The sequence below is a fragment of the Bradysia coprophila genome, unplaced genomic scaffold (assembly GCF_014529535.1).
Source record: "Bradysia coprophila strain Holo2 unplaced genomic scaffold, BU_Bcop_v1 contig_138, whole genome shotgun sequence".
Classification (NCBI taxonomy): Eukaryota; Metazoa; Arthropoda; class Insecta; order Diptera; family Sciaridae; genus Bradysia; species Bradysia coprophila.
This window is the reverse complement of record NW_023503409.1, coordinates 812,164-827,022: the sequence shown is the minus strand read 5'-3', so window position 1 is coordinate 827,022 and position 14,859 is coordinate 812,164. Positions and strand designations below refer to the sequence as shown.

General features: G+C 32.8%; 3 protein-coding genes across 5 annotated transcripts in view; 2 read left to right on the top strand and 1 right to left on the bottom strand.

The window, feature by feature from the left end:
• LOC119073271 (protein rhomboid) overlaps positions 1-14,859 on the top strand; it is a 47,414-nt gene that overhangs the window by 13,187 nt on the left and 19,368 nt on the right. The gene's annotated exons all lie outside the window — the stretch shown is intronic.
• LOC119073287 (1-acyl-sn-glycerol-3-phosphate acyltransferase alpha-like) lies at positions 2,265-3,601 on the top strand. The gene is made up of 5 exons (XM_037178673.1): positions 2,265-2,358; positions 2,428-2,603; positions 2,679-2,815; positions 2,867-3,214; positions 3,276-3,601. Exons 1-5 carry the CDS (start codon positions 2,356-2,358, stop codon positions 3,410-3,412), a joined length of 801 nt encoding a protein of 266 aa, XP_037034568.1. The 5' UTR covers positions 2,265-2,355; the 3' UTR covers positions 3,413-3,601.
• On the bottom strand, positions 6,598-9,027 carry LOC119073262. Of its 3 annotated transcripts, XM_037178639.1 has the most exons (4): positions 8,965-9,027; positions 7,903-8,801; positions 7,046-7,824; positions 6,598-6,887 (listed from the first exon to the last, which is right to left on the bottom strand). In XM_037178639.1, exons 1-4 carry the CDS (start codon positions 8,965-8,967, stop codon positions 6,727-6,729), a joined length of 1,842 nt encoding a protein of 613 aa, XP_037034534.1. In that variant the 5' UTR covers positions 8,968-9,027; the 3' UTR covers positions 6,598-6,726. The 3 variants fall into 3 exon arrangements, with proteins under 3 accessions (XP_037034534.1, XP_037034533.1, XP_037034535.1); XM_037178638.1 differs by having other exon boundaries at positions 7,046-8,801; XM_037178640.1 differs by lacking the exon at positions 8,965-9,027 and having other exon boundaries at positions 7,046-8,544; positions 8,577-8,696.

Genomic DNA, 14,859 nt, shown 5'->3' with positions numbered 1-14,859 from the left:
ACATAAAATTCAATACATCGCAACAAACATAAACATGTAAATGTACCGTACTTAGCGAAATTAATATCCCTTACTTTACTTTGAAGGTAATAAAAAACATTTATGTTACCACGCGATTATTCATTCTATTTTCGTAATTTTTGATATATTTTATCATTGATGGTGGAAACATTTGGATCGATACGATTTGTGTTTCATTACCTTTTCTTGTTCAACGTAATACGTAAACAAGAATCGGTCAAATTATAAAGATAAATTTGATTGACGGATGTGATATCCTTCGATGATAAATGATAAATAAATCGATAGCGGAATCCGCTATTAGCGGATTCATTTCTTGCACTGTTAATGTACTAAACAGGGATTCTTTTGAAAAACAGCCTACCGAAATCGGACGCATTTTCTAGTGGAATTTTTTATATGTGCCTAGAAAGGACTTCGACCCCAGAAGCCAAAATCACTTTCAAAAAAATTCTTCGAAGCTTGTGTGGTTGGTGAAAGGTGATCAAAAACCGAAAACTTGCACAAAAATTTCTCCAGTTACACGAGCCGGTGTCATTAGAAAGGTAATCACATGTACTATTGAGCCGAATAAGGACTTATTGGTTTTAAAATTCATCCACACTGAAATATGTGCGTTTAAAGTTTTCAACCGAAGACTTACACTGTTCTTACAGAAATTTCTCGAGGAACACAAAACGTACATGGTCGTGTGAGGTATCATTTGAAAGGTAATTTTTGGGCCATATAGGGTCTTATGTGGTTTAGATGCATCTACGATGAAATAGAAGTTGAAATGTTTAAGTGCGCATATTTCATCGCATATGCATCCAGGCCCCCCATAAGACCCAAAAGCATTTTCTTCAAACTTTCGCAAACTTTCATGAAAATAAAAGAATCCACTCGAAAATGCGTCTGATTTCGGTAGGCTGTTTTTCAAAAGATTCCCTCAAATCGTTATCCTCTCAATGAATATAGTCTAGTAAATGCAAAAAATTTATTGCTGTTTATGACTTGATAATTTTATTGAAGATTTGATATCAGTGTCATGCTTTTAGTATACTCGGATGATGGTAGAAATTGTTCGAAGCAACTCCAACCTATAATCATCGTTACTACTTGGAAATATGGATTCCGTCAAGCTCTCCTTTTTAAATTCGATAAATAAAAGCCACTTGTTATTTGAATAGAATTTGTGTGTTTCGCCTTCGTGTTTAGATGCGAAATGTTCTCAAATTTTTCACAATATCAGAACATTGCGTTACGTAATTTGAATGAAATTTAACAACCCCGAGTCCTTGCGATCTATTAATTTTTTCGTTTAATTTTATTTTAATTTAATCCTATTCACCGCTCGGCAACACAAAATCAATTTTTATTTTTGAATATATATTTGCTTTGACCTGCATGTAAAATGAATTAAATTTTACTATAAAATAAAATTCAAATTGCTTTCGTGCTGTGTGTAGAGGAAAAAAAAGAAGAAATAAAATTAAATAGAAAATCTCATTATCAATGTTTTGTGTGTTCAGTCAACCCTTAATTGCATGTAATTACTTTACCGAGTTTTTATTATATTTTTTTTCGGTTTGATGATAAAACATAATTGGTTGGCATGTGGCACGTGTTTATACACCATGAGATGAGTTTTTTTTTCTTCAGAAGATACTTATAAAAGAAGAGCATCTTTTTAAAACTAACGTGTTATGGTTGAATTATGCGTAAATTAATAAAAGAGAAATAATTAGAGGAAAATGGATGGAGACTTGACTATGCAGACTAGTCTATGGAAGACTTGTTTACAGCATAACATAAACATTTCGTATAACTATCATTATTTATTCTACATTATATATTTAATGCGAGTGGTGTACAATTTTGCAAGCAAAAAGCTGTATGAGATGAGATTTTTTAACGTCCATTTTTTTAGTTGAAACTCCGTAACAAGAACTTAATTATCTTATGATAAAATTCTGGATGAGCCGCTGATGACTGATGTAAATCTCAATTTGTCATACTTGAAAAGAAATGTTTGTTTGCTTACGCCAAAATATAATTTCAACTTAAGTGCACTTAGCGTTACTTCTAAATGAAACCGTTGCAAGAGTCAAATTGAGATATTCGATGCTACCGAAATAGAAGATTGATAAGATTAGTTTTCAAGGTTATCAATCCTCGACGTACTACCAATCTTATCTATGCGACTTGCATTTCCACCGTATCTATAATATAATCCCTAATCGGCTGATAAACTCAATTTAATGTAAAGTTGACCGGTAACATTTTCATTTTTACAATCAGAAAACAGATGCTATTGTTTGGTCAATAAGCTTTGTCGTTTTCTTGTTCGTCGCAATGGTACGTGTGCTAAGTGTTTTTTTTATTATCGAAACGAAAATTCGTTAGGTTAATCAGTTTTCGTTGTAGTTCTTCTACGAATTCGTCGGCATTGTGTTCATTTTATATTTAGCTTGCAAATATTCGCATCGAGTGGAATATTATGCAAAGTTTACATTTTTTATTTTGGGAACTGCAGCCTCTTGTGCCGTCTTTCCGTATGTTGGGCTTTTTCTGTATCCAATAAGGGACTTTAGAAATGGATTGTGAGTATTTCAGTTTAAAAATAATAAAGGAAAAGAAACGGATCCAAAATGCTAAGTTTGTAATCTGGAATGTAGGCTTCCTGCATGGGGTTTCCGTCTGACTGTTAATTTGTTGGGATTGGAATACGAATATAGAGGGCTAGAAAATATTAACAGAAATGAAGGCGGCGTAATGGTAGTTGCACCGCATCAGAGCAGTTTAGATTTGGCAGGTTAGTAATCCACAATAAATCTGGATGTTAAATTAATCGACTCTTAATCAGTCGTGGCTTATTTGTGGCCTGTGATCGGTCGGGGCACGGCAGTAATTAAAAGGTTTTTACTTTACGCGTTTCCTTTTGGCATCGGCGTGTGGCTATGTGGCACTCTATTCATTGATCGGAAAAACAAACAGGACGCCGTACAGCAACTTCAGATGCAACTTGAAGCCATTCAAAATCGAACAAATAAAATAATTATTTTTCCGGAAGGTACACGATCGCAAATAGACAAACTTTTGCCGTTCAAAAAGGGAGCATTTCATCTGGCAATCGACAGTCAGAGTATGATACAGCCTGTAGTTGTGTCAAAGTATCACTTTTTGGACAGTAAGGAAAAATACTTTCGGAAAGGTTAACTAAAATTTTCTTATCGATTTTGCCATTTCACTATTTCAATATGAATCGTTTGTAGGAAAAATTATTATTTCGATCTTACCTGCACTTTCCTGTAAAGGAATGGAAAAAAATGACGTCAATGCTGTATTGGAACAAACGAAACAAATCATGGATAGTCACTATCATGAAATAAGTAACGAAACCAAATCCTGATTATTATTAACTTATTTAGGGTATTTTTATGCAACTCAAACGCAGGATTTTCATTTCAAATCGTTCTCAGTAAACTTTTGATGTTCAAAAAGTAAAAAAAAGAAATCCGATCGGTGTAGTACTTGTTAACTTGCTAACTTACAATTAAATTGTAAACATGAATTGTGAATTTATTAATATCGACAGACGATTTCACGTTTTTAAGAAATTACATAAAGATAATGTTGAATATTTCTATAGTGAGTCTAGCCGATATCTGATAATTTAAACTTTGATAGCAAAACAAACAAACTGTTAAGTTTCTAAATGGATCAATCTACCAATCAATCGTATTGTAACTGGAAAAAATGGATACCGTAATCTGTATAGTGTTCAGGGCATTGCTTCGCAAATAAAGTCCTCTGGAAAAACTTTTAAAAAATGTCGATAACGTTCACAATGTTTATTCTGTAATCAAGCGTGTGCCTTTGAGCTGATTACACCGAATGAACCCTGAAAATGTTATAAAAACAGTTCAAATGCTTGTTCAAATGCCGCATTAAGCCTTCTCAAGGTTATTTTATCTGAGCCTCCTTTTAGAGTAAATGTCAATTTTTTCAGTAATACTTTACGTCCGAAGTTCCAATTTTTTATTGCGAGTGGGGAAGTTATGTACGTTATGTAATACCTCGGACGTAAATAATTAAGTTTTTGTTGAACCTTTGTATTATTATGCCTTTTGTGGTTGTATCCGTCGCCTTCGGCTCGAGCTCCAAACGTCACTCTTGGCAAAATAAAAAGTTCCAAACAAGGACGTAATCTACTGTCATTTCTGTTGTTTCAAGTATTTTCTGGTGTTTCACACAATGTATAATATTGCCACGACTATTTGAATCGCTATTGTAAATATAACCGAATTAAGGGTAATAGATGACGCGCATCGATTACCCTTAATTCGGTCATATTTACAATAGCGATTCAAATAGTCGCGGCAATATTATACACACAAAATATTTTACTTTATCAGATTTCCCCGGTAAAAATGTTTGAAAAATTGTATTCTTACGTCTCAAATGACAATAGATTTGAGACCGTGAGTTAACATTTTTTGAACTATTGAGATTTTAATTTTCACCACGGTTAGCACACATTTTGCTATATAAGAGATAAGACGACGCCAGTCAGAAATCATTGTAACCACGTTTATTAGTCTTATTCATCACGGCAACGGGAAAACGTATACAAAATGATATCTACGAGCTTTCTATTTATTAATAAGCTTTGTCTGTGATGCTTTTCAGCGTCCATTTTTTCCACAATTTAAATTTCATATTAAATCGAATTCGAATATCAAACAAGTGCATAGGAAGAAAAAGTCAGTACATTTATCAATAGTTATCTACGGCAAGTATATGTCAGAAAAGTCTATTTTGATTGATTATTTCCAATAAACCATTGAAAACCCAGATATTATAAATTGATGATATAACACGCATCAGCTAAGTGTACAAAATAGTCACGAAGTGTGAGGTATATAAATCAAGTTCACTTTTGCAATGGATCACTAATGTTACACTGCGTATCTTCTATTATACATTCTCATTCGCTTGGGATTGAAATGTTTTTCAGTTCCATTTAAAGAAAATATACTTGCCTCTGCTGCATAACTATTGACATTGAGTTGCTCCAAATTGATGTTGCCCACCCTCGACTCAAGACCTCCGCGTAATATACTTAAATGCTTCAATTATTTTTAATAAATCTTTTAATAAATTTACTTTTCAACCATGCGAATTTGAATCAGTATTTATACAAAATAATACAATTCAATCAAACTAAATAACGATCACAAAAAAACGTAACGAGAATCCAGATCCCGTGAAGGTTTTATGTAAAAATCAAATATATGTAAGAAACACACGAAACACATTTATGTTCTTATGTTGCATTATAATTGGGGGTTAGGGCTTTTTTTTGCAATATTAGAAAAAAGATCGATGGCACAATGCATGCTACACTGTAACGGTAACGGTTGCAGAAATTTATAGCAGTTTCACCGGCAAGTATATTAGTCTCTCGCAGAAACTGTTAGTAGATTCATTAGCTTTTAAATGCAAACTAGTGACCTAATATATGTACGTTACAACCTGCAGCCTATTTTTAATCTAGATCATCCCGCACGCGATTTCAACGTTGCATAATGCGTATTGTAATGTTACCGTTGCATTCGTGATTAGTTGGATTGAGGTAATAAGGAACTTATTGTTTGGTAGTTTTAAGCTAGATGTGAATTCATTTTACTATTAACCGGTAAAACTTCAGTACGTGGACATTACTCGGTCTTAATTCCTAGTAAAAATTCTATAGAAGTTGATTTAAATTCGTCCATAACGCTCCATTCAAAGAATATATTAATAGTCGAGATGAAATTCGATCCTCCAATAACATTATGGCTCTGATAACGTGTTTTACAGCTCGTTTACATAGAAAATGTTATTTTGTCTGCAAATTTATATTTATTTACTTCTGACTGCAGTAGCAGCCTGCGACCACCGAGGTTGCCGTGCATAGTGAAATACAACGCAAATACACATACACAAAAAAAAACATTGGCAAATGATTAGAAGGTCTTTTACCATAAGCCAATTGGACATTCCGCGATCATATTTATAAATAAGAAACGGAAAAACACAAACGGAAAAATAAATACGAAAATAAAACAAAACGGGAGAAAAAAATTATATCGAAAAAAAATGTTGTATTATATACAATGCTTTCGGTTAATGAAGACATATAAGCTTTGATTTACATCAAATTAATTCGAGTTTATATCTTCGATGAACAGAAAATATATATCAGACGAAAGAAATAACATTCGCAGAATCGTTGCTCTCGGTTCATTTTTTTATAGTGTGATATGTTTTCGGTCTTTAAGGTGTATAATCACTTTGTGGTTTTCGCAAAAATTCCAATTAAGATTTAAATTAATTTAATATCTTCTTATTAAAGAAGTTAGCAGGTGATTTATTAATGTAAATATGGTGCGGTGTTATGTTTTCAGGTGAAACTTAAAGCGATTAATATGATTTGCGATTATTTTGTGTGTCATTTTGAACTTTGGTCGATTGCCGATCCGTAGATAAAGTCATTAATAGTTGAAATGTCTAGTTACGGTTGATAAGATTTCATTCTAATCAATTTTTTTTGTACTCCAAATACTCCAAAGAGCAATAAGTTTGCGTCATTATTTATATACCAAACAAAAAGTTCATTTATTCGATTGACTCAACAGAAACATTAAGATAATAAAGTTCAATTCATTAAATTGATTGTCATTACACCATTGTACCGTGTTTCCTGTCCAGTTTCGCTTTCAGCTCAGGATCAAGCTCAGCAGGATCAACCTGATTATTTGTGTAGTATGCAAAAATATCGTTCAATGCCACATAGCGTTGACTTTGGAGCTTCTTTCCGATTTTCAAAAGAGAGTCTTCCACTGAAATAATTTAAATGTCAAATTGGAAAAATTGTCTAATGGAAAGATGTTCAATTTACACACAAAGTTTTTCATTTTGAAGAAGGGAAAAAGTTTAATCGAAACTTTATTGGTTTTTGACTGTAGTTATATACGCTACCTACATGAAATTTACTTACCCAATTGGTAGCAATCTTCTTCATTAAGCTGCCAGTTATTGCCCCGATTGTATGTCTTGAACCTCTTCAGAACTTTCTTAAAGACCGGTAGTCTTCTTTTCTTGTTGACGTATTGCTCTAATTTCGCATTGAACGCCGGAAATGGTGTTCCATCAAATTTAATTCGATCTTTTGCCCGCTTTGTAGGTTTTCCGGACTTTTTTCTAATTCTTTCGTAGATCTGGCATGCTTGAGCTTTATATTCTTCGATGACTAGAAAGGATGTATCATTATCGTCGTTCAGATCAACGACAGTGCTTTCCAAATCGGATATTTTCTTTTGCAAAGACTCAAAGTGTTCACTCAGTTTTTCAAAGTCGTCAGTATTTTCCCAATCCATCGCAGCCGCAGCTTCGTTCGATGGACGAGCACTTATTAGTGGACATAAAAGAGATTGTGAAGAGTCGCCAACGACTGGTAACGATGTAACAGAGTTTTGTTCATCCCATAAGGTTTCGTCATTTAAGTGTGTACGTTCATTTGTATCACAAGTTGTACGATCTTTGGTGACCTGCATTGTCGAAAATTCAGAAGGACAGATATTTGTCATCGGATATGGAAGAATCTCTCCCGTTAAGTCCACAATAGCCGGCATTGATTGAGAATCTATTGCACACGCAGATTCATTCGCTGGACCAGTAATTGTTAGTGGACATAGGAGCGATTGTGTTAAGTTGTCAATGACTGGCAATGATGCAACAGAGTTTTGTTCATTCCGTAAGGTTCCATCGTTTAAATGTCTAAGGGCATTTGTTTCTCCAAAATTAGAACGATCTCCCGGTGCTTGTATTGTCGAAAATTCAGACGAACAGATCGGATTTGGAAGGCTCTCTTCAGTAAGGTCCAAAATAGCCGTTGTTGGTAAATCCATAGTAGACGTAGATTCTTTCGATGGACCAGCAGTTGTTACTGGACATAAAAGCGATTGTGTTAAGTTGTCAATGACTGGCAATGATGCAACAGAGTTTTGTTCATTCCGTAAGGTTCCATCGTTTAAATGTGTAAGTGCATTTGTGTCTCCAAAATTGGAATGATCTCCCGGTACTTGTATTGTCGAAAATTCAGAAGAACAGATTGGATTTGCAAGGCTCTCTTCAGTTATGTCGAAAATAGCCGGTGCTGGTAAATCCATAGTAAACGCAGATTCTTTCGATGGAACAGTAGTTATTACTGGACATGAAAGCGATTGTGTTGAGTTGGCAATGACTGGCAATGATGAACTCTGTTCATTCTGTAAGGTTTCATCGTTTAAATGTGTAAGTGTATTTGTGTCTCCAAAATTGTAACAATTTCCTGGTATTGTCGAAAATTCAGAAGAACAGAAATTTGTGATCAGATGTGGAAAAGTTTCTTCAGTTAAGTCCACAACAGCCAGTGTTGGTGAAAAAGCACTTTGTTTGTCCAACTGCTTTTTATCGATTATATCTAGTGCTTCGTTGATTCTAGATATCGATGTATTCGATACACATTCATATTTATCATTGTCAAGCGAATCTTCCGTCAAATCAATTAGGTCTGTTCGATTTTGTGTTGGAAGTTTTCTGGACGAATCGACAGAACATTGAGCAGATGCTTTTGGGACGTGAGTTAAATCAATAACATGAAATAGCGAAAATTCGTTTCCATCGCCCGTGAGATCAAAAAATGCCGACATTTGATTGAGGTTGTGATTGTTTGGTACGCTTCCGCAGCTCGTCGAATGAGCAGCCGATTCATTCTGTAAAGAGCAAAAATAGGTGAAAAATAGGAATCGCTTCGCTCGTAAGGAAAATTTGAGCTAGTGCTGAAAAATGAAATATTCCAAAAATTGATGCACACGAAACTATGATACTAAGCTATGAATTGAGATGTTTTTTTTTTATTAAATAGAAGAATTTTACCATTCTGCTTAAATACACTGCCTGTGTTGGAGGTAAACAGTAACTATTCTGACATTACTGTCACCAATCAAACTGTGACAACTTTGAATAAAAAGTTCGACAGAGCCGTGTGTATGGTAAAGTCGGTGACGATGTTAAAATCAAATGAACATTTTGGAGGGTAGTGATGATCTAGATTATTATATATTATGCACCTGTTGCCAAAATTGGTATTTTGACGTGTAGGACATTAATGTCCTAGCCGAAGGCGTGGGTCATAATGCCTACACGTCAAAATAACAGTCTGGCAATAGGTGCATATCATATTTTATCTGTCGAGAACAGATATATCGAGATAAACAAAAACTCCCTAGAGGGATAAGCTCGAGATTATCGTTCTAGACAGATAATATATATTACACACTTGTCACGAAGAAGTCGAGGCTTGCCGAGACTGATAGTGACAAGTGTGTACTCTATTTTATCACATAAGCGAAAACGAGTCAACAACATAGAACTGAAATGTAATCTTTGAATTAAACTTAGGCATGGGCGATAATGAAAATGATTATCGATAATTATCAATTATCGATAATCGATAATTATCGACTTTTTTTATCGAAAATTATCAAAAAAATATCGATAATCGATAATTATTGATATTTTGATAATTATCAAGATATCGATAATTCGATATATCGATATTTCGGTCCGAAAATCCGATATTTATCGATATATTCCGATATATCGGTATATTATCATGAATTTTCAGATAAATATCAAAATATCGATTTTTTGATAATTATCGAATTTCGATATTTTGATAATTATCGATAATTATTAAATTATCGATAACGATATGATTAATCGATTATCGATAATTTCTTTCGATTGATATTATCGATAATTTTGAACGCCTCCCATCTCTAATTAAACTTCTAGGTAAGTAATTTTGACATCCGAACACCGCGCGTATGTGATAAAATATTATGAGCCTCCTATTTGTAATGATTATGGCGAAATTCAGTTAATAGTACATTCCGTGGATCAATTTTTTTATTTTGACGAGTGGGGACGTTATACCCTGACCCAAAAGGAAAGGGAAATGCGAACGATTTGCAAGGTTTTCATTGGAATACAAAATTTGTTCATATTGTACGTATTGTGCTCTACGTGATTAGGCAATGAAAGCGCCATTTACATTGCCGTAATACGTAAAATAGTTAAGATAATCCAATTTTCGTCTGTAATATCTTTACAATGTGTGAAAATCGACATTTATCAAATCTGAATCGACTGAGATCTTAAGTACAAGCTTATTTAAGTAGCACAAAGTAATATTTAAGCTGATGTGTTGTGTTAATAAACAATAACGTATAAGTTCAATATTATCCTTTTACAAAACTTATTGAAAAAATTGTAATTTATACACGTGACCATGGCGTATATTTTTATCAAAAAAAAAAAACGATATTTTAACTTTGACCGAATATTATAATCTAAAAAAATCTCAAGAGAAAGAAAGCATAATGCGATAACAATATAGTCCTGTCGAGAATGTTTAATATTATACCAACAATCACAATAACATTATATTGAATTTATACGTTTCCTTCGGTACTATTATTTCTCCTTATTAAAATATTATATCTAAAAGTCACGGCGGTATACCTCACACACACCTTCTTTTTTTCATTTATCAAATCTATCACACATTAAACCAAAAAATATTTCTAAAATGTCTTTATCATTTCACATATTTTGTGACCATAAATTTCGAAAAAAAAGTTTTTTTTTGTAAATAGACGGAAAATATGCTTACTCTCGAACACAATCAAATTGAACGATGAGGACCATTACAACAGTTCCACATATACAACAGTTAAAATGTTCAGAAAAATCGGTACAAATTGACAAAACAGGCGCAAAATTACAACACAAAAAGACAGATTGCCCCCAGTGAACACAAAAATAAATAAATATAAATAAATGGATTAGATAATTTTCGTATTAGGTTCAGCTTATACTGCACAGTAGATATGTTAGAGATGTGCATTCAGCGCAACCCGATTTTAAAATATAATTCATATGCAGTACCCTATAGGGTTTAATTGAACAATCAATAAAATTTCATTTCAACAATTAAATGCAATGCAGTTTGAAAGCAATTATTATTGTGATTATCATTTTGCCACCTTTTTAAAATTAAGGTTTTTACGAAAAAAAAAGAACTCTGACGATCCAGAATAATTCATTGTCAAAATGATCGGGCAAAACACTCGGTACTACCCTCGAAAATAAATTATTTCAGCGTCATAGGAATTTGAACACCACACCTACCTGTGCCGTCAATGCCTTCCCGTACCTATCATATAATCACATAGAAATACGAAATCACCAGGATTTTCGTTGTCAACAATTGATCGGTCAACCTACTTGATGTGACAGAGCTCTAATGCACCACGCACTGTTCAATACATTTTAACAAAATATAAATAATAGAAAGAATTTCCGAACATTATTGTAGCGGCAACGTGACAATAAGAAAAAGTAGATAATTGTTACCTACCTTCAAAGGAAGGTTCAGAATTAATGAAGGCTAGTCGAAAAGTAACTCGTTGTGAGGGAGATTTTCGTCTGTTTTCTTAACATTAAATTTTTTTTGTTGAGTTCATTGTTATTGTTACGTATTGACTTTTTCTAATGTTTCATCACGTTTTAGGATACCATCCTAAACAGATACAAGAAAAATAGATTCAAACAATGATTGTTCGCCTCTTTGGTATATGGTTGCAAGCCGAATATGAGACCACCTTTAAAATAAATATTTTTTTGTTAAGATATCACTGCTAAAATTAATGACGATTTCTAGAATTTTATTTTAGTCACCTCGGCGATCGAACCGAATTTATATTTTAAAGGTTTTAATTCAGTTCCATCAGGACTAAAGACCAAAGTGCTAGTTTTAACGTTCTAAAGGCGCAGGCGCTACTTACAACAAATTGTTTTATTTATTTAGTGCTACCACCTGCCCATATTTATTTATTCATATAGCGCAGGTAGAACAGTAAATATATTCACGCATTGAATAAACCAAAAATTTTATATCAAAATTAATATTTACTCTAATTCATTGTGTTACACTGTTACATTCTAACGTGGAACATGAGTTAACAGATCAAATGGGCGAAATCTAATTTTAGCCCCAGAAATATGTATCCGAACACACCTTCTTATGTCTGGTTATGTTATCTGTTGTCGACAACGATGTCAAAAAATATGCAATGAGTGTGTTGTTTAAAGCAATTTTTTTTAATAAATGAAGTAAAAGATTTTGATTCGATTTTCGGGTGTTTTTGTTGTGAAACAATTATTTGTTAACCTGGAATTCCTAGTGAGACATTTCAACATTTCATTACAAAAACACCAGAAATTTCAGCTGTGGTGAGAAAATGGCGATTTTCTGATCTGAGTTGTGAAATAGTTATCCATGTCAAGTGGCAGATTATCATATGATGATACACATCGTGTGCCTATATTGAACCAATATTACCCTGACCTAATGATATTCTTCCTAACCCCATCCGTCAAAGATTGAATGGAAATTGATTCTCACTAATACAATTCCTCGATTCCATTTTTCGTACATTGCGATCGACTTAGATTTATATATTCTCGTAACGATATAATTAGTAACTGGACGGAGAAAAACTCACAGATCGACAAACAAGAAAATAAAAAATTCATTTGGGTGGTCGGTGTGTATCGGGACACAATAAATAATCAAAGACCACATGAAAAAAAAAATATTTTATTTATGTTTCAACAAGTCTTATGGTCCTTAATATTATTTTGTTTTAGACACGAGAAATAAGAAAACAATATTCTCTGTCATTAAAAACACCTAATTACATATTAATTTCTATGTTTTATATTTGGGTTCATTGAGGACATGATGTATTTGAACGAAAAAAGGATGGAATTGATGGTTTTTTTTTGTATCTTTCTAAATCCTCACAATATAATGTGTGCATTAACAACATCTATTAGCACTGAATTTCATTGTTGAAGCAGCGGTGTGTTTTTTTTCATACCGACCCAATTAAAGACTCGCCACAACTTCAAAAGATGTGCTCGAGTGCCGATCTTAGTGGAACACATAATCTGTTTTGTAACCGCATTTTATTTTTTTCTCGTTTATTTACACAGGTTTCGTGCCTAATTTTTTTTTTGCATTTATAGATATAAGATTTTTGTGTTTATCGGCATTTTGTGTGGTTTAAATTGCTTTTTCTAGTAAATTGGTAGAAAAAGATGATTAGATAATTTTATGCGATGTATAGGACTTCTTATTTTAATTTACTTTAATGTGAAATGAAACGGGAACATTTTTATTGAAATTTATGTCATTTGATTCGGTTACAGGTGTACATTGCAGTGTAAGGGTGGACTATATCAATCATATAATTAGAGTATGAGAAATTGTTAGGTTTATTGTCAAGGATTTTAAACCGACAATTTAAGGTCCTTCTAATTTAGTGAAAATTACTGGTCACCAGCAACAACAAATATCTTCAAGGAATTCAAAAACTAAATATCGCTGTCTTCATAATAAAAAGATTAGGAAGTTCCAATTGCAATTTTATGTTGTTTATGTCTTTAAATCTTATATCTTTCCACCATTATCTAATCAGATTTTAGTGAGGATTCGCTTCCATATGAATATTGCACAAAAAAGATCCTTCTAGACTCCAAGGAATTTAATTCATGCCATCTGATACCTTTTTGTAACGTCCTCTATAAATAAGTAAAAGGTTTCTAGGTGGCCTGACGTGGATTACATTGCAGTTGCTTTTTGCCTTCAATAAAGCTTCAATAAAAGCTAATCATTCGTAATAATATGAGGTTACATTGGATGCTACGAAAGTAATTCATTATATGAGGCAACAATTTTGGGACAAAAGCAAACTCCCAGGTGTATTTTTCAACAACTTCGGCGATGTATACAACTACACTTTCAAAAAAACAATTACCTCAAAACAGAGACATGAGAGAGTTTGTGAGTGTTACCAATGCATTCTGTTTTACAGTTTACCACATGCAAAATTTGAATTTCATATAGAAATTCACGAAAAATGAACATACAATATTCTACGTATAATCGATCGTTTTCGCAGGGGTCAAATCGCTATGTAATGTTCAACTTTCGCATAGGACAGGCAGTAAAGAATTTTCCTCTGCACGAAAGACCAGATTCACGAAAACACTGTAACTTTTCTCGTACTCATGACAAAGAAACTGAATAGCACCACCAATTTTTATTTTGTCCTTTGACTCATATTAAAACCTCGAAACAAAAGGAAATTTTGTAGTTTCGGTTTCCTGCAAATGAAATTTTTGACATAAAAATCATTTGTTGAAACTGAGAATGTCTTGAAAAATAATTATTGGCTATGATTTAAAGCTCAATTCAAGCTCAAAAAGTTATTGAGTTCTTTGATTGATAATTTTTTTTTCTCAGTTCCGTGTCTTCTTCCTTGGTTACCTTGGTTATGGCCTTTGTAACATTTTTCTTAATTCTTTAGCTACAATTTATATTGAAGAAAACTTTATTTGCTTCATTTGATACATTTTTGTTTGCTATTCTTTATGGACCAATAAACATGATTTCAATCAGTATGTATATGCGAGGCAGATGTAAATAATCGAATAAAAGCATTTACATTTCATTTAAATTTTTCGTAAATTCAATGAAAATAAATTATTTAAGTCCTTAACATGAATAAGTAGAGTTGTTTTCTTATTTTAAATTTTGCTACTGACATTATCATCAATGAATATCTTTAACTGTTCTGCAAATATTTTTAATAAATAGACAACTTGAAAAAAGCGATCATTAAATACGGACCTATTTAA

Excerpts from the sequence above, each read along its gene's own strand:
- LOC119073287 (XM_037178673.1), top strand. Across the intron at positions 2,816-2,866 it reads GAGCAGTTTAGATTTGGCAG|TCGTGGCTTATTTGTGGCCT; the intron begins GTTAGTAATCCA and ends ACTCTTAATCAG. Across the intron at positions 3,215-3,275 it reads GGAAAAATACTTTCGGAAAG|GAAAAATTATTATTTCGATC; the intron begins GTTAACTAAAAT and ends AATCGTTTGTAG.
- LOC119073262 (XM_037178638.1), bottom strand. Across the intron at positions 6,888-7,045 it reads AGAAGATTGCTACCAATTGG|TGGAAGACTCTCTTTTGAAA; the intron begins GTAAGTAAATTT and ends AAATTATTTCAG.